The sequence below is a fragment of the Curcuma longa genome, chromosome 6 (assembly GCF_044706935.1).
Source record: "Curcuma longa cultivar G26 ecotype Majalengka, Jawa Barat chromosome 6, ITB_CL_G26_1.1, whole genome shotgun sequence".
Classification (NCBI taxonomy): domain Eukaryota; kingdom Viridiplantae; phylum Streptophyta; class Magnoliopsida; order Zingiberales; family Zingiberaceae; genus Curcuma; species Curcuma longa.
The window spans coordinates 5,183,585-5,203,298 of NC_133866.1; the positions used below are offsets into that span (position 1 = coordinate 5,183,585).

The 19,714-nt window shown below is 35.7% G+C and overlaps 4 protein-coding genes across 4 annotated transcripts; 2 read left to right on the plus strand and 2 right to left on the minus strand.

The window, feature by feature from the left end:
* Positions 1-3,147: 3,147 nt before the first annotated feature.
* Positions 3,148-6,893, plus strand: LOC141830614 (putative protein phosphatase 2C 55). The gene is made up of 5 exons (XM_074718018.1): positions 3,148-3,302; positions 3,570-4,272; positions 4,649-4,973; positions 5,564-5,713; positions 6,313-6,893. Exons 2-5 carry the CDS (start codon positions 3,668-3,670, stop codon positions 6,595-6,597), a joined length of 1,365 nt encoding a protein of 454 aa, XP_074574119.1. The 5' UTR covers positions 3,148-3,302; positions 3,570-3,667; the 3' UTR covers positions 6,598-6,893.
* Positions 6,894-8,209: 1,316 nt separating this feature from the next.
* LOC141830615 (nuclear transcription factor Y subunit B-3-like) lies at positions 8,210-8,850 on the minus strand. Its single transcript, XM_074718019.1, has one exon. It carries the CDS (start codon positions 8,699-8,701, stop codon positions 8,210-8,212), a length of 492 nt encoding a protein of 163 aa, XP_074574120.1. The 5' UTR covers positions 8,702-8,850.
* A 1,519-nt stretch (positions 8,851-10,369) lies between these two features.
* LOC141830658 (UDP-arabinopyranose mutase 1-like) lies at positions 10,370-12,803 on the minus strand. Its single transcript, XM_074718073.1, has 4 exons — positions 12,371-12,803; positions 11,299-11,549; positions 11,040-11,208; positions 10,370-10,908 (listed from the first exon to the last, which is right to left on the minus strand). The coding sequence occupies exons 1-4, from the start codon at positions 12,704-12,706 to the stop codon at positions 10,567-10,569; spliced, it is 1,098 nt and encodes a 365-aa protein (XP_074574174.1). The 5' UTR covers positions 12,707-12,803; the 3' UTR covers positions 10,370-10,566.
* Positions 12,804-14,698: 1,895 nt separating this feature from the next.
* Positions 14,699-18,123, plus strand: LOC141830659 (glycerophosphodiester phosphodiesterase GDPD6-like). The gene is made up of 8 exons (XM_074718074.1): positions 14,699-14,779; positions 15,017-15,195; positions 15,928-16,111; positions 16,462-16,536; positions 16,620-16,729; positions 16,831-17,049; positions 17,219-17,374; positions 17,677-18,123. Exons 1-8 carry the CDS (start codon positions 14,767-14,769, stop codon positions 17,917-17,919), a joined length of 1,179 nt encoding a protein of 392 aa, XP_074574175.1. The 5' UTR covers positions 14,699-14,766; the 3' UTR covers positions 17,920-18,123.
* Positions 18,124-19,714: the final 1,591 nt, after the last annotated feature.

Sequence of the window (19,714 nt, forward strand, 5' to 3'; positions counted from 1 at the left end):
ACAAAGAGACAAGATGATAAACTCAGGGAGCTATGAATCGATATCGTTTGCGTTTGCTCTAGAATCCTTTTTTTCGGATATGGAACTGCAGCTATCATCAGCTGTTTCAGGCTCAAACATATCATTCTCCAAACTAGATAGCTTCTCCTTTGGGATCCCCTTGAGAAGAGACTACTTCAGTCATTGTTGGTCTCTTCTATACTGCTCTGCCTACCAAGTTGTAGGCTATAAAATACCTATGTAAAATTTTTTTTGCTAGGCTAGAGCCCAGAACAGCCCTATCTTAGATCCGTCTCTACCGTTAGGTATCAAGAGATAGAAAAATCAAAGGAAAAGACATGATTCTGCAGCAAGAGATGAAGCTCCATAACTATAATCCTACCAATCTTGTCTAAAGAGCTCAACTAGTTGCCTTCAGCACAAAAACAACAAATATAGCATACATCTTGTGTTGGATTGAGGAACTAAATATTCCTAACTTATAGGATGTTACCATTTGAAGTTCAGTGCTGCGAAATTGCTACTTACTGAACCTTGTAGCTAACAAAGTTAGTTGCAGATCATTATTTTCTGGTCAATTGCAAATATTCTTGAAGTTAGAAATCCAATTAATAGACAACAGTTATGGATCACACTACCTATCTACCTAGTTGGCATGGTTAGTAGCATCGAAGTTAATCTGAATCATGCACATTGGAAGGTAGAGTACCCATTGTGATATCAAGGAGGTAGTGGATATCACATTTGGAATTCAGATGCCAACTAGGGATGTGAGAAAGTCTATCTCAGATTATGTCCCTTACTTTGAGAAGGTGTCATCTCACAAGTAGCAAGATGGAAGTTTTTACAACATTATTTACAATGAAAGGTGAATTTGTGATACAAGAGAGTCTATAAGATGGTTCAAGTAAAAGAAAGTTGTTCAGAAATGTATTTCATTTTTCCAATCTTAAGAATGCCCTCTACATGCTCATTCCTGTTATCTCACATCATCTCCCTGAGCCTTGTTTCCTTGGAAAGATGGGAAACTGAAAGGAAATGTAAATACAAAAGGCGGAAAAATGGAGGGGAGGGATGATAAGAAAATTATGGTTCGATCGAGTTGTCTCCTTGAACAAATGAAGAGGGTGGATAATTTCTATATGATCAGCAAGTGTGAATTAGCTCTTTGTTCCATTTTGGGTGAATGAGTTATGAAGAATAGATGCTCCCTCTTCCCTCTTTGTTTGTCAATGGACATAAGCAATAAAGGATTCATCCTTCGACTTAACTATTGCTCTTTATCCTTCCTTCCAGTTATCCCTTCCTAATGAAACAGACCCTAAATCTTGAGAAACATGTACCAACAGCTATAAATTGATCATCTACTCCTGCAAATGTAATTTTTGTAGAAAGATTTTAATTCAAACAGGTCTTGCTCACTGTAACAGGAGAACACTTCAGAATCACTGAAACTAAAATTTGGGCAATATTCAGAAAGAAAGAAGAAGAAAAAAAATCAAGGAAGAGAAACAATGGGATGATCTATAGTACCGGAGAACCATCCCAGAGCTGCCCCCAATACACACTGCCAAACCCCCCTCCCCGATCTTGTTATCGTAGTTGAAGTTGTTGGTGGCAGACTGCAGCTCTTTCAATGAGAAAACTCTCCAACCTGTGGAGTTCTTCTTCCCCGGGTCCTGCTTCACACCAAAGTAACAGTTTTAGGTCATGAAATCAACGAAAGCCTCCAAAGAAGCACCAATGGCGGCCCCTTTTCAGCGGTACCCACATAAAGTGGCAAAATACCTCTCAGCAAATCTGCCGCAGCAGAAAAGGGAGTGGAAATCCATCCCTTAACCTCCCGAAACGCCGACTCAGAAACAAATTCCAATCTTGCCAACTTTCCAGGTTCTTTCACGAGGCAAGTCCCAAACTGGAGCGTTATGCGCGGCAGCATTGCAGCGGAAGCCATGGCGAGCGAACAGCAGCTGCCAAACTCAACAAAATGGAGGAGATGCGAAGAACAAGAGGGATGGCAATCGCGAGAGGAAGAAGAAGAAGAAGAAGAAGAAGAAAAAGGACGAAGCCGACCAATTGGCTTAAAGAACTGCAGAAGCAACAGCGACAATTTCCACGGAGACACGTGGCACTCGAAAACAAAGAACTCAAAATTATACCCGATTTTTGTTTTTTAAAATATTCGATTAGTTTAAAATATATATTAAATCTTTGAGAAAAATTGAAAGACTATCCTAAATTATACGAATAGTCAAAGACATTCATAAGATATTTTATATAAAAAATAACTCTTATTTCAAAATTATTATAATAATTATGCAATAATTATTTTAATATGTAATAATTAGTCATTAACTGCTGCAAATATATAATAGTTAATTAAAATTATTATATATAAAATATTACTCTATCAACTTAATCAAAATTATAAAATCAATTCAAATAGATATTACATATACTTGAACTTAAATTTTAAAATTTTAAACTCTAAAACTTAAATATTATTATATTAAAATATTTTTTAATCAATTTAAATAAAATTATTTAAATTTTATCAAAATTATTTTAAAATTAATATTTATTAATAATTATTATCATACTGTTATAGTAGTTATCATTATATATTATAATAATTAATCACAGTTATTTTAATAGTGAAAATAAAGATTATTATAACGTTTATAATAAATTATAATATTATATTAATTATTATATAAAGTATTTTAAATGCATTGACACTAAAAATTATTATAATAGTTATTCTGTGTGATAGCTATTTATGGGTAAAATATACAATCTGAGGTATCGATTTAACTAGGATGTTTTTTTATTTTGATTTTTGAAGTTATTAATTTTTTAAAATCTAATTTAAAATAATTAATAAATTAGGAAAAGTAATTATTGGCATATAACTTTAGGTTATGATGTCATCGACGCGTACGTTAAGTCCTACTCGGTGGATGTTAGCCTGAATGTCACCAGATACTTCATTGGCTTAAAGCTTGGCCCCCACGAACTCATGCGCATTCACGTCCAGGTAAATTTTAATTCGTTTTGGTCCGAATGGCGTTAGGGTTTCCGGAACGGAAGGTGCTAGTCATGTCAGCGCTGCGGAAGGGTCAAAGGCGGCCATTAATTGCATCGCATTCTTCTCGCCATCCGTTCCTCTGGCTCTGGCCACTGCGCCTCCACCTCAAATCCCTTCGACGCCATCCGTTCCTCTCTCTCTCTTGCCCTCTTCCCTCGGATACAGGGAGGCGAAAGTAGCAGAGGAGGAGCTAAGGAAGTAGTCAAGTTGGCAGGTGCTTTTTTAACCTCCAATTTCCGAATTTGTTGAAGTTTCTTATCGTTATCGAGGTAGAAGGTTCTATGATTTAGCTGCAATCTATATCTAGATGGAGGAGTCTGTTCATTTTCCATATTTTGAAGAAAACACATTTGTCGTTTTTTTTTTCCGTAGTGTTCGCAGTCAATCTTTCTCAACAATGATATGTTTTCTCCAATTTAATGGGAAAGATTGATTTTTTTCTTTTGTTGCATTGTAAAGCTACAATCTTTTCTTTCTGCAGCTGGTTATTCGATCCAATTTTAGGTCACTCGAAGTTTCCGGTTATGCGAGATTTCCTGCTTTGTTGTTCTGCTCTGCCTGTGGCTAGGGCGGGGTAAGATGCCATCGACATACCTGTCGAAGCACAAAGGCTTGCAGACCTCGTCGGAACTCCTACGTGGATGTGGCCGAAGCTTCTTGTTCGGAAACACCCGTTTTGTCCTCTCTGAGCCTTTCTCCACCCTTGGCCGCCGCCCACCTCAGATATTTTCTTCACCTGCTGTTTCCGGACAGAATTTCACCAATCATATTTCACAGCCTGTGCGGAGGTTTCCTTTTTGGTGGAATATCATGTCTGCCCGCAGTGCCTTTTTGAGAGGATCCGAGTTGGGCTCCCTCCCTATAGCAAATGGTAATTCAAGACCTAACCACAGCTTGAACAGCATGATGAGGTTCAGTGTCTGTTCTCCTAATAAGAGCCTCAACTTCTCATGGAGAGCAAGTGGGAACTTAAAGAATCAGGAACCTTGGGTTGCTAATATTGCCTACAGATATTTCTGGTCAAATACACATGACATGAATTGGAGATATAATTCTTCAGTGGAACCCAAACATCAAAAATTTTTGACTTCATGTTCAGCACCATACTCAGCTGGTGCAGCTCCGGATTTGTGTGCGGCTGTGCAGGAGGAACAGATTCAGAGTTCTGTTGATTCATCTGAACAGTATGTTATTATTGTCATATTTTTTTGTTCTTTCATTTTTCATCATTTAGTGAAGCGCTTTTTAACTGCAAATGCTCATTATCTTACATTGAGCTCTATGCAAAGCTATATTTTTCTAGTAGTAATATCTTACATCTTCCACTCTAATGAGTTCGATTTTTCTATGTGATTTAGTTATTGTCATTGAAGATCTCTATATGATTTCAACTTATTTTCTCTTATTTTGTCATCTATTAGATTTAGCCCCTCCAACTAGAGACATAGAGTTGAAGAGTGAGAGAGAGCTAACAAAGATTTTCGTTGTGAAATTTGTCTCTCTTCTGCATTAACTTGGCTTCTAGGTACTTGCTTGAAATTCTACTACTTTCTGTTACAGAAAGAATCAAGACGATAAATCCTTGAAGCTGCTTTCTGGATCTTGTTATTTACCTCACCCGGCCAAGGAAGATACTGGAGGAGAGGATGCTCATTTTATTTGTAATAACGAGCAAGCCATTGGTGTGGCAGATGGTGTTGGTGGATGGGCTGATCTTGGTGTTGATGCTGGACAGTATGCTAGAGAACTCATGTCTAACTCAGTGAATGCAATTCGGGATGAGCCAAAGGGTTCAATTGATCCCTTAAGGGTTCTTGAAAAAGCTTACTCAATAACAAAAGCTAGGGGCTCATCCACTGCATGCATTATTGCACTCACTGACCAGGTACACTAAACACTTTGCAAAATATTTTTTTTTTTGAAATTGTTTTGTTGTGCACTTTTCTCAGCATAACTCTTTGAGATGCATTTTGCACCTAAATTAAAGAAAAATAGTAATACACCTACCTTCTGATGTTTAACATGATCTTTGGCACGGTATCATTGGGATTGTAGACTCTATATTTATAACTCTTTGGTTCCCCAACATTTTTCTTTTTTCTTTAAATCTTTGTTATATAGATTTTATATTGATTGTTTTCTCCTTTGGTGCTCATATAATTGAATGAGTTCAACCTGTAAGATATTCTTAAGATTTGGATACCCAAACTGGATCAAATTGAGATTGGACCAAGCATTTTGGTACCTCTAATTGTTGTGGTTTTTATCAAGATGATCTTATTGTTCATTAGTTTGTACTAAGCGACTTGATTTCCTAGACAAGTTTTACAAGGAAATTACATGACAGAGTATCCTATTTCTCTATAGAAGATCCATTCGATACATAGCGGCCTGTTTGACACCCATTATTATACGTGACAGAGTATCCTATTTAACAAGACCATTATTATGAAGCTTCTGCTTTTTGATTTACAGGGCATTCATGCTCTCAATCTAGGAGACAGTGGATTCATAGTTGTGAGAGACGGCTCCACGCTCTTCAGATCACCCGTTCAACAGCATGATTTCAATTTTACTTATCAGCTGGAAAGTGATAATGGCAGTGACCTTCCCAGCTCTGCACAGGTAAGTTTTGGTGCCCAGTTATTGCAACTATTTACCGGGTTCTACGGTTATTATAAATAGGTACTGAGCACTTTGTGTTCAAAATGTTTTGATCTTGTTGTTTTCTTTGATTAGCATATGAAAAGCTTTACCTAGGATATCAAATTGAACAGCTAGATTTTAGATTTGACTGAACATTTGGACCATGGTATTAAAAACCCTTTCATGCCAAATCGCGCAGGAGAAATTTATCGTTCTGCTTGCTGACTAGCATGTGAAATAGGCTCAAGACCTGGAGCATGAAGAGAGTGTCATGCTTCCATGATAGAGCTTTTGCGAGCTACCCTCTTGACTTGAAACTGTCAACTCGCGTTGTAGATATTTACAATTTTCTCTTGGTAGTTTGTTATCTCAAATCATAGTGTGACGATGTATGGTTAAATGTGACCTTCTGAACTAACCTACCAGTTGTCTTTTAAACTGGCCTTGTTACACATTTAGTAACTATTTCGATGTATTGTTGGTCTCAAATGAAAAAGACAATGAGGGATTCTAACTCATTCATTCTAGACATATAACTCAAATCAAAGCTAACTGTTCTATTGTTTACATGTTATCAGATATTCAACTTTCCAGTTGCATCCGGTGACATAGTGATTGCTGGAACCGACGGCCTGTTTGATAACTTGTACAACAACGAAATCACTGCAGTCGTCGTCCAGGCCACTAGAGCTGGCTTTGGCCCTCAAGTAACAGCTCGGAAGATTGCTGAGCTTGCACGCCAGAGAGCGCAAGATAGGAACCGGCAGACTCCGTTCTCGGCAGCTGCTCAGGATGCCGGTTATCGTTACTATGGAGGGAAACTCGATGACATTACCGTGGTCGTTTCCTATATCACTGGCTGATGCTCGACTTAGGACACTTGCGTCTTGCAAACTGTACAGGGAGCTCCTGGTGTTGGAGTTGAATTATAGTAAGTTTTTTTTCTTAGTCGATCACAATCCTTCACAAAAATGTGCCAAAAACTAGCTGGTTGTCGTTATGTTTCGACTAGTTGAAGATTTTGAACGATGAGGTTTCACAAGTTGAAGACACAATTAGTAAGTTAAGGTCATGGACATAAACAAACATCACTTATATTTTAAATGTATCTAATAGATAAATTATATATAGGGTAAAAGTCAAAAAGAGGTTTTTTTTATCGAATCGTCAAAGGGTTGTCCTATCTTGATTTTTTTTATCAAAGGAATATCCTTCAGCAAAAGGTGGAATCCGCCATCCAGCGACTTTACACGGTCGGTCTTACGATCATCTGTGAGGAAGTAAGTCGAGAAGTTGCAGTTGACCACGATGATCAAAAGAATATCCTATCACTTTGTAAAGTGATACAACTGTCTTTTAGTATATTTATCTCTTATGTAAATTTTGAATTGTTTGGGCACATTGTAGTAGTTACGAAGTCATTGCTAAATAGTTATAGCAGTATGTTATAACATAGAAAAAAAAATTTAGATAAAAGTAAAAAGAGCTTCCTTTTTTATTAAAATTATTCAAAATTTTTGAAAATGATTTAAATAATATTTTTTGAGTTTGAAATTAAGTTGATTTGATATATATAGACCTTTCAAAATTTAGAATTTCAATTGGAGTAGTTATTAAATTATAATTACTATATATATATATATATATATATATATATATATATATATATATATATATATATATATATATATATATATGATTTTACTTATTTTTTATTATTATTACTTTCATTTAGTTTGACTTTAAACTCTAAATGGTTTGAGGGAATGGGGCCCAATTCTGAGAGCCAACCATCTTCTCATAGTGCCAATGTCTACCCCTCCCACTTGACCCACTTGAGTGCTTGCACTAATTAAGGTTAAGTGGGGGTTGGGCACTTCAAATTGGACAGTTCTTCCCACTCTCAACCATCATTTGTTGCTACAAGTTGAGTCGATCAATCGCCAAGGATAACAAAAGTCTTATACGATTCCTATCGATATAGGTTTCATTGAGTTTTCTACTTATCGATCTGATTCAACACGCTTTTGAACAAAATTCTCATTCGATCGGTTGAACCGAAAAGCCTTATACGATTCCTATCGGTATAGGTTTCATCGAGTTCTCTACTTATCAATCCGATTCGACATTACAAGTGCTTCCGAACGAAATTCTCATTCGATTGGTTGAACCAAAACTCCTTATGGCTTCCGGTTCATACACCCAATTCGGGCATGACCAAATGAATTATGATATTTATTTATTTATTATTATTTTTTAAAAATAAATATTTATGACGACGGCCGGCCTCCAACTTGAAGTTGTGGGTCAACGTTTCTTTTTCCTCGTGATTTTTGGTAATTTAGGGGGTTAAATGGAAAATGTCTTACCCCATCTAAGTAATTAATTAGTAAACTTAATTAATGCGTAATTTTTTTTAAACTCAAATGATAACACTTCATTAGTTTGAAGATTAAGGATAAACACAGTTACAAATCATATTTTACCGTGTCTTCCACCATCATTAGCACCTGCCATGTGTTGGAACGGCGCCGCCGAGCCGTACATCTGCCGGCCACCGCCGGCCACCGCCACCATTCCGCCATTGCCGGAGGAGGAGGAGGAGGCGGCGGATTTGTCGCCCTCCGTCTCTCGGAATCGCCGGAGATAGGCCCTGAGGGGCTCGACGTAGTCGTCGAAGCCGAGGGTGGTCATGGCCCAGAGGAGGTCGTCGCCGTTGATGGTCTTGCGCTTCTCGCGCTGGCACTTGTCGGAGGCCTCGCCAGTGACGAAGCTGATGAACTCCGACACGCACTCCTGCACCGTCTCCTTCGCCTCCTTCGACACCTTCGCGTTCGCCGGCAGCGCCTTCTTCATGATCCGGCTCACGTTCGCGATCGGGAGGAGCCGGTCATGCTCCCGCCCCGCCGCCGATAATCCGCCGCCACCGCCGCCCTTTCCGCCGGACTCGTTGTCGGAATCCGCCATACAAGTGATTAATTATAACAGAGGAAGCAGCACTGATCGAGCTCCTTCAACGATCAAGGACAGGATTAATTTAAAGGAACCGAGTGAAGAAAACGAAGCTTTATAAAATTAGATGAGGAATCCGTGGAAGCGATCAAGATTTGATCGGGTCGTCGTCCGTCCGTCGTGAAGAATTCTTCCTCCACCTCCTCCGCCACAGCGGCCGTCTGCGTGCAAAAAGAACAGAGCGAGGAAGAAATAAGCGGCGTCGTATCAGAGAAAACTTCACTATAGCCCTGAAATTTTATTAATTTGATATCTATCACCTCAGTTGGCCTATAGGGGTGTAATCGAACCAAACCGAGTCGAATATTAAAAGGCTCGAGCTCAAGCTCGGTTCATTTTTTCCTAAGCTCGAGTTCGATTCAAGTTTTAATTTTTAAGCTCAAGCTCGGCTCGTAATGAAATTAAATAGTTCGCGAATGGCTCAAGTTCGGTTCAAAAAAGGTTCGTTTTAAAGTTAAACGAATTTAGTACGAGCTTAGTTCGAAAATAGTTTGTTTAAAAGTTAAACGAGCTTAGTTTGAACTTGCCTCATTAATATATATATATTCGTGAGTCTCTTAACAAATACGTTCATAAGCCTTTAAATGAACATGTTTACGAACACGTTCGTGAGCTTTTAAATGAATATGTTCACGAGTTCACGAACCAAATACTATTAAGCTCGAGCTCGACTTGATAATATTTTCAAGCTCGAAATGAAGCTCGAGCTCGACTCGTTAATTTAATCGAACGAACTCAAACGAATTTTTTTTCGAACTGAGACTCAAATAACTCGTGAGCAACTTGGCTGGTTTACACCCTTGGCCGAGCTCTTGACGCATGAAAAAGATCATCAAAATTGCAGGAGTATAATGCACTTTCGAAACTCTGAGGGGCTATTGAAAATATTTAAATTCAAGGGGGGCGCAACGTCAAATTCTGTCTACGTAATAATTTATAGGCTCGTGGAACCACGAGAACCGTTCGTTCCGCGAGAAGAGACGACCGCGAAGAGCCTCCTCAGCCGTCGATCGAAAAGGTGATCCGAACCGCCCAACGGGGGTGGGCCCAGAAAGTCGGTGAGGAAGCAGAACGAGACAACGCCGGACACCTGAGCGACGTAGACCTGATTTTTCTAATATTTATTGGAAAATATATTTTAAAAAATACTAGTTTTTATATACAAAATATTTTTAAACAATTTATTAAAACGCACTTACTTAATGAAAATGACTGATATACAAAAATAAATAAACACCATTTACTTAGATTAACAAATCGCTTTTGTAAAAGGTAGAATCCGCCATTCAACACGGCTCCACACAGTCGGCTTCATGATCATCTATGAGAAAATAAATCAAGAAGCTGAAGAACATTATCTCAACTTCATCAAGATTCAAATCTCTTATCCATTTCTGCCACTCTATTCCATCGTAACTAACTCAGGTATATCCCAAGAGCTTAGATTAACAAATCGCATAAGTGAAATCAAAGATTATTGATAAGATAGCAAAAGTGAAATATCTAGATTAACAAAAATAAATAAATAAGAGTGATAAAATAGCCATGCAAAAAATAGCAATTTTCAACCTCATTATCATCAATTTTTCATTGATGTTCTTGATGAATACAACACCATTTACATAATCTAAAACAACAGATCTTTTTATTGCCAACTCAAGTGTGAATAATAATACAATAACCCACCTGTAAAAAATTCTGAAGCTTCAACTTTAACATGATCAAAGGAAAGTATTATAGATTAGAGTTGCACATGCCAAGCATGGATCAAAGACACTACCAAGGTTGCAAATGTTTGGTGAGGCTAGAGTTTGCCTATCCTACTTCTTGGCCGTGCCATTGGCGGCCGGGGCTGGAGCTCCGGCAGGGTTAAGCTCGTCCCAGGCTTCGATCCATGTGACCATAGCATCTGCGAGCTTGGTGAAGTAAGGGTCGATCTTTCCGAGCTTCTCCTTTACCTGTTTGGAGAGCTCAATGTAGCACTTCTGGACTGTGGTGCAATCCTTTGGGAGGGAAGCAGACTGGAAGAAGGGGATCAACTCTTCTTGCCAAAAGATCCCTTTGTACTCCTTTTTCAAGTTGACAAATGGGTTGCTGGCCTTGCTGTGCCAAATGTAGGGTAAGCCAGTCTTCACTCCCAGCCCCAAGTGATCGCAGATCACCTAGAGTGCCGTCAAGTATGCATATGTTAGATTGCTCGAGCAGATAGGTTTGCGCAAGTGATTCACATATTGATGAAACTGATTCATGATGAAATAGAACAGGAATGCTCAAACTAATGAAGAAAACTGACCTTGATGCACCATCCAGCCCACATATCATCGTAGCGTCCGATAGGTTGGCCATCGCCCATAAGGCCAAAGTACATGGCAGGGCCAATGAGCTGTCGATCAAAAGCCAGATTCATCCCACACATGGGGAACAAGGTTCCCTTGGGGATGGTAAGAACAGCATCCACATACCTAATAAAACACCACATTGTTGCAGACTAAGTTTATGTGACAAATGGAATCCTCTGGCTGTGAGACAATAAGATCAAGGGAGTTTGCTACCTGGAGTTCCTCTCGCGAGGCTTTACGAGCTGAGTGGGAGCGTCATAGTCAGGAATGTTGAGCCAAAGGCCATGAGAAACAGCTGTGGGAGCACCTTCCCTGAGGCTGAAAGGATATCCACGAACAAAGTCTGCACCTTCTCGGTAAGGGTCATACAAGGTGTTGAAGAAGTAAGGAGTAGAAGGGCTTAGAAGATTCTTGATGTGCTGTTCCAGTGCATTGATGTCTTTGCCAGAGGGATCTTTAGCAACCTATTTAAGATGATAGACAAAAGATAAATAATGTTTTAGATACAAGAAGCAAGGATTGCCAAAAAAACAACTAGAAGTAGTCTGCAACAGTTGTATCTTCGAAAAACATAAACTTTTTATGCAACAAGCTAACTGTGGATTATACAGCATTCAGCTATCAGATTAGATAACAGTTATTCAAAGTGTAGGTACATCTTCCAAAATCGAGCTTTGCAATCCAGGATAAGAAGGAACACAAAGAATACAGATCTCCTGATGATATATGATCAGGAAATTATGATTAAGTAAAAGAGACTAAAGATAACACCCTCCTAGCTCACATGATTTTGCCAGACTTGAACATTTTTTCCCATTCTTTATTTACTACTCCCACTCTTGCACAAATTGTTGCACGAATAGATAGATCTATCTCAGATTAAGCATTCAACACAGAATCGATACTTATTTGGCATAACCTCCACATAGAATTTTAGAAAATTAAATTACATAAAATCAGATCTATGTGTTTTAGTACTACCTAATGCTGTCTGCAAGCCATTGTTCAGCCAATCAAATCATATAAATGACAAAGAAAAGCATAAACAAGTTGAAAATCGTCTCTTTTCTCAAACATAGCTATGCTATCTGAATTATTTAGAAATATAGTGAACAACACTAGATCTAACTGAAGCATCGCCATCTAATTAGGTCCCAGGTTGTTTAGAATGAGAAACAAATTTGAAATAAAAAAATAGGGAAAAAATACATGTCGCGAAAACTCAGATCTATAAGCAAAATAAAACGAGAATCAAAATCCGTTGATGGATCTAGTGTTAACTTACAAAGCAGTCGTCGTCGATGGTGTAGATGTACTTCTTCTTGGAGACCATGTAGCCGAAGCAGCGGCATGCGGAATCCTTGAAGGAGATGCAGTTGGCCTTGGGGCCCAAGATGCGATTGATGTCGTTGCGGTTGTAGAGCTCGTAGTCGAACCCCTCCGGCACGTTGATCGTCTTGCTCGGGTCGCCGTCCTGCACGATGATCAGGTGGTAGGGCTGGAAGAAGGGCCGCCACATTTCCAAGAAATCCAGGTTCCGGATGGTCGGGATCACGATGTCGAGCTCGTCCTTCAGCAGAGGCGTGCTCGGCACCGACGCTGCTGCCTCCTTCGGCGCCATCTCCGCCGCGCGCTCTCTCCTCCTTGACAGATCGAAGAGGAGAACAGAAGGATCAAACGAGAAATCGAATCGAAAGAGGGAGATAAAAAATGCGATCTTTCTTTTGCCCTTCCGATACTCCGCCCGTAGAACGGATTATATAGAACCCCTGGCACGTGACGCCACGTGACATACCTTAGGATGAATCGCCGGTGTTGTCGGAGACAGAAGCTACGACACGAGAAACGACTTGAGCCGCGTTTCAAGGGAAAACGGTGCGCGTGGGTCACGAATCTGCAGCCACGTGTGAAGTCGTAACTCAAATCATGGGAAAAGTCGGGATAGGGTCAATGTAAGCTACCTAATAATAGAAGAAAAGTTTTATTAAATCAAAACCATTAAAAAAATATATATACAATTTTAATAATTAAGAAAAAGCAATAAATACACTTTTATATTTAAATTAAAATAAATATTACTAAATTCCCCTTTATATAATATTAATTTCTTTTCCACTAGAAGCGTACCTAACGTTGACTTGGTATTTTGGTAGGATGCAAACCACTAGTAATCCATAAAGTCAACTACAAGCCAAATTGATGTGAAATATGGACAACCAATTCATGATTATTTTCAAACTAGTTTGGCAAGAACAATACTTATTTGAATTCCATTTGTAAGTGATTATCAAACATAAAATGAAGAAAGAAAAACTTTCAACTCTAAGCATACTAATATTCTTGCAAGTTTGAATGGTAATTAAAAAATTCTATAGAAAAAAAAATAAAGAAATAGCTTAGTAGTTTATTAACTTAGTAGTTTATTAACTAACTATTTTAAAATAAAGAGAAAGTAATTTTAAGTTTTTAAATATATTTTTCATAAAATAAATATTTAAATTTATTAAAGGTGGATAATAAAAAAATATTCTGTTTAATTTATATTAATTTAATTTAGTAGGGAAAGTTAAGTAAAAATTAAAATGACATCCCAAATTATATAAATCTTCAAAATGATATCTCTGTTTTAAAAAGAAAAATTAAAAGGGCGCTCCATTGTATATTTTATCTCAAGATTATCTTTAGCTTTAACTCTATTATAGTAGTCACAACTAACTATTATAATATATAGCAACTAGTTTAATAACATTATAGTAACTATTAAATAATTATTACAATTATGTAATAGTTACTCATTAGTTTTTATAATTATTTTAAAATGATCTTGATCAATTTAAAATAATTTTAATAAAATTTAAATAATTTTTATCAAATTGATAAAAAATATTTTTAATATAATAATGTTCAAAGTTTAAAATTTAATTATAATTATTATTTTGACCCACTTAAAATATTTTTGATAAAATTTAAATAATTTTTTAAATATAATAATATTTTATGTATAATATTTTTTTATCAAAGTAAAATAGTCCATTTTTAATATTATAATAATATTAACATAACAGATATTTTTAAAGATTTTTTTAGAAAAAATGCTTTTTTGATTATTTATTTAATTTTTGCCCACGAAAATTTGTATTTTGTTTCTTCTCTGGTCGGTGCTGGCCAGCTAATTCGAAGTTGCAAATAAAAAAGTTTTATTTTATTATTTAGCAATATCAAAATTGACGCTTCTTTTTTAAAAATATCCATTTTATTTTTTAAAACTTAATTAAAATTAAATCAACTTAATTAAAATTGATTAAACACTATTGGAAATACAAAACTATTAATCTTTTATTATTTTTCCAAAATAAAATATCTTTTTAACAAAAAAAAGGGACACTTTTTTAATTTTTGTCCAATATTATTTATTTTGTACTACTGAAAGAGTTTATTTTGTTAAAAACGAGATTTTATAAAAATATCTTATAATTTAAAAATAAATATTTTTTTTTTATAATTCATGATGCGCCGCATTCGTGATCACGAAAAGTTGAGCGCCATGATGACGGCGCCCAATTATTTGAACCCATGCCGAATCTCCAATGGGGAACGTCGTCCAAGTTGGGGGTCGCCCTCGATCGGAGACGACAAGGGAAGAGCGGCCAGGGAGGACGATAGAGGAGGAACGACGTCGAAATGAGTCCTCTCTGTAAGCTCTCGATTCGCCTTCTTCATCTTCTTCGACGAGATTTTTTGTGGAAATTTGTACGGAAGCTCAAGCAAAATCGGGATTTTCGTTGTTGTTGGGCTAAAAGATTTCTTCTTGAGGGTTCCAGGAGTTTCTTTCGATCGATTGTGTGTTCTTATTTCTTCGAAATGCAGACGACCAAAGTTACCTGTTTTTTTTCTGAAAAAGAAGATTTACTACATTCTCTACGTTCTACAGGGGCTTCCAGCTTGATTTTCTTCTCCTTGTTCGTGGGATCTCACGGGCGGGCACTCTATCCGCTACCAAGCAAACAACAGCACAAAGCAAAAAGTCCCTTGCAGACATCGAGGCCTTACAACATTGCTCATCGTGGATCGAATGGAGAGATTCCTGAAGAAACAGCTGCTGCTTATATGGTAATTTCTATCCGACTTGAGCTAATAAGAGTCCAGAAGAATAGAATGTAAATTTCGCAAGTTACGGAATCGATCTTAGATTATACTTGGAAGTTTTCAGGATCTATAGATAGATAGATAATTTGTTATAAGATCATCTAATTATCCTTACCCATATAACAGTTGAATATAAATTCTTTTTGAATATCTACTTATTTGGAGTTCTATGGCATTGGCTCGAGCAGTATAGTTTGGAATAAGTAGAAGAGACTGGATCAGGCAAATAACTAAGAAAATGTGGGTGATTCGTAGCTAAGTCATCAAGCATCTGAATTTATCCTTTATCAGCATTTGCTCTATGTTGGCTGTCATACTATTTTACAGATGAGAATGTTTTTTTAGTCAAGCAAACATTTCAGTAAAAACAAAGGCAACGATATGTTAATATGTAGCTCACGTATTTGACAGTGCAAACAACTCTAGACAACAAGATACTTGGATCATTTTTGCAAACATATGTAGCTCTAAGATGTCAACAAAAGTATGTGTTTTATTTTGAAAACCAAATGTAGCTCAAACATGCTAAAGAACTAAGTGAAGTTATTTTTGAGTAATAATTGCAATACTTGGTCAACCTGAATTTAGTTTGATAGCAAATAAGATTCGTATAACTAGATTTTTGTAATCGATGTTGTTCAGTTGATTAATTTGAGTTCACCAATTATTTGGTTCTCAAGTGACGTTTACTTGCAGAGAGCTATCGCAGAAGGTGCTGACTTCATAGAATCAGATATTCTTGCGACTAAAGATGGTCAATTGATATGCTTTCATGATATGACACTCGATGCTACAACTGATATTGCCAATCATTCGAAGTTTGCTAATCGCAAAAGAACCTATGAAGTTGAAGGGTCTAATATGACTGCTTATTTTGTGGGCAAGTGTTCCTACATTTCTTCTACTTCTGCTTTAATTACAAATTTATTTTTTTGCGTATAATATCTAGCTGTTATGATCTTTGTTTAGATTTCTTGTATGGTAATACTGGAACTGATGAAATTTTATGATAAACTCAACTACTTAAACTTTTTAAGCTTGTTATACTAATTGTTGTCAGAAACCGTTATGTAATGAAGCCCTTAGATGCTAAAATTTGCCTTTTATGTACTCCAGTTAGATCTTATTCAACAGAACTACTGAAGTAATTCTGTGGTTTGTTATACTTGTGTCACATGAAGCATATAAACAACTGCAATAAGTGACATTATCTCTTTGACTTATTTGCAGTGGATTTCACCCTTGCTGAACTTAAATCACTAGGGGTGAAACAGAGGTATCCATTCCGAGATCAACAATACAATGGTAGGCTTACTAGATTATTGCGAACTCTAGAGATTTTCTATTGTCATATCTGTGTCACTAACATTATCCATTATGTTTACCAGGAAAATTCTCAATTATCACATTTGACGAGTTTATTGCCATTGCGCTTGATGCCAACAGAATTGTTGGGATATACCCAGAGATAAAGGATCCAGTTTTCATCAACCAGCGAGTCAGTACTTTTTTTACTGTGTGGTTTCGACGGCACCTTGTTTCATAAATATGAGATTTTCAGCTAAATATGGTATTCATCTTCATTCACCAATTTTATAGGTCAAATGGCCCAAGGAAAAGAAATTTGAGGACAAGTTCGTAGAGACTCTACAGAAGTATGGATATAGAGGTGCATACATGTCAACTGAATGGCTAAAGCAACCAGTGTTCATTCAATCTTTTGCTCCAACTTCTCTAGTATACATTTCGAACCTGACGGACTCTCCAAAAATATTCCTCATTGATGATTTCGACACACGAACAAAAGATACAAATCAGGTTACTTCCATCTGAATAAGGACACATTTCCCATATTTTAATTGGTCATTGCTCATCTTTTAATTGTTTGACATCATCCATGTTTGGATAATGTTGGCTGCATTCTTACACCTCAAAAGGGTGAGAGTTCAAATTAAAATAATGACAAATCTTTTGGATTCTTTTGTAGTCATTCTGGGAAATTACTTCAGACAGCTATCTCGAATATATCAGAAACTACGTCGTCGGTATCGGGCCTTGGAAAGACACAATCGTTCCTACACAAAACAAATATTTGACTACACCCACTGATCTTGTTGAAAGAGCCCATGCACACAACCTTCAGGTATAAGTTTTACTTTTCCCATAACATAAACACCAGTGTTTATGCTTGATATCTGCCTGAAATCTGCTTGTCTAGTTTCTCTTCTTCGATATGGATTCTGCCTAGACATGTTCTTTGGAATATACAAAAATGTTTTTAGAATAACCCAATGAATATTCAATAATGTTTTCCATTGGATCTTGCTGATTGCAATCTTTCAACAAATGCTTTTTTCCTATCCTTGGGATGCATTCGTATTGTTTAGATGATTTGTAACTTCCTACCATAAATCATAACGTTTTATGTTATGTATGCACTTGTAGGTACACACATACACTTACAGGAATGAAAACTCTTACTTGCACTTCGATTTCCATCAAGATCCTTATGCCGAGTATCAGTACTGGATCGACAAGATTGGAGTGGATGGATTGTTTACCGACTTCACTGGGAGTCTCCATCAATACCAAGAGTGGGCATCTGCATTTGCGACAAACGAAGCAAGTGCATATGGCTTATTGCATAAGATTTCACTCATGATCTCCTCATTCAAAGGAAAAGAATGAAGATGAGTCATGTTCTATCATGCATCAAGCTTTACCCTGGACTCGTTCTATGATTTTCTTAGAAGTAAAGTTCATTCCAAGATGTGTCTGTGAAACAAGTGCCAGAAAGTTGATTTAGATTTGGCTGAATTTTTCGACAAAAGTGTGTTGTGTGGTTGGCTGCGAGTGCAAGTAAAGCAATCAGAGATGCTCAAGTATTGATTTACAAAGGAAGAATCAGGTAACATAAGACACTATCCTAACTGTTTGGTATTCATTCAACACTTATCAAAGGATGCACTTGCCATTTATGGATTTCCTAAAATACTCCTGTTAAATCTGCCTAAACCATTAGCTGACTAAAGGTGATTAGTCGATCGATTAGTCGATTGAGAAGTGACTCCAATTGATTGGAATCATATTTAGGCAGCTAATTGTGAACAAATACTTGACCATAATGCTTGGCCATCGAACACTTTGGGCAAAAGTGCTCGACGGTCTTGAAGAAGACCTTGGATTTGCGCAAGCATTCAACTGTGCAGTTGTCGATAGACACAACTATTTTGGATCAAAAGTGGTTTATGATCTTAGAGGTCTTAGATTATTATCAAATAGGCATTGTTGCACTCATAAGGTTTCTTTAAGTTTGCCAATGTTTTTTTTTTAAAAAATTTGAAGCCCTTTATCTTTGGTCAAAATTATAATCATTAAACTTTTAGTAAAAATATATAGGGTAAAAATAAAGAAGGCATCCTAATTTATCAAATCGCCATATGGATATCTTTAAAAAAAAAAGTTAAAAAGACGCTACAGTTTTTTAGGGTGTGTTTGATTTTAGGAGTATTGTTAATAATCTTAATTATCTATCTAAAATTATTAAAGATAATTTTGTTTGATTTAGATTATGATCGATTTTTAAATAATGTAGCATTATTGAATGCGATTACCTTGACAATATAAGGTTTTTTATGATTTTAGAAATTAACAAAAAAAAATATAATTATTTTTTAATTTTAAAATTGAGTTAATTGAAATGTACTCTGAAACTTAATTGAAATTAAATTAATTAATTTAATAAATTTTAATTTAAATATTTATAAATTTAAAAAAGATAATTTATTTTAAATTTAAAAAATAAAATTAATGAATTATATTTATTAAAATACATATAAATTTATTTTAAATTTTAAAAAATTATAAATAAATTATATCTATTTTTTAATATTATCAATTTATTATCCTCATTAATATTAATATTATTAATTTAATTTATTTTAAAAAAAATTAAATTAAAGATAATATAGTAAATATTAAATTGGTTATATTTTATTCCTTCCAAATAAATAAGTTAAATCAAACAATATTAAATTATATTTTATGCCCCATAATTTTGATTATATGATTATTTGATAATCATATAATCAAGGTTATACATGATAATTTAAATCAAAGCATACCCTTATTTTTAATATTATTGTAGTAGTTACGATTAGCAATAATTGTAAGAGTACTTACTCAATAGCTATTATAATATAAAAAATTAATTATTTCAATTAACCAAAATTATTATACACAAATAATATTATATCAAAATATTTTTTTATAAACTTGATTAAAATTATTTAAACTTTATTAAAATCATTTTAAATTAATAAAAATTATTTTACATTAGTTAAAATTAATTTAAAATAATTATAAAAACTACTTAAGTATCTGTTACACAGTTACACAAGTTACTAAATAACTATTACACAATTATAACTAAATCTTAAATCTTTAATTTAAAAAATCTTAAATTTTAAACACTATTATATCA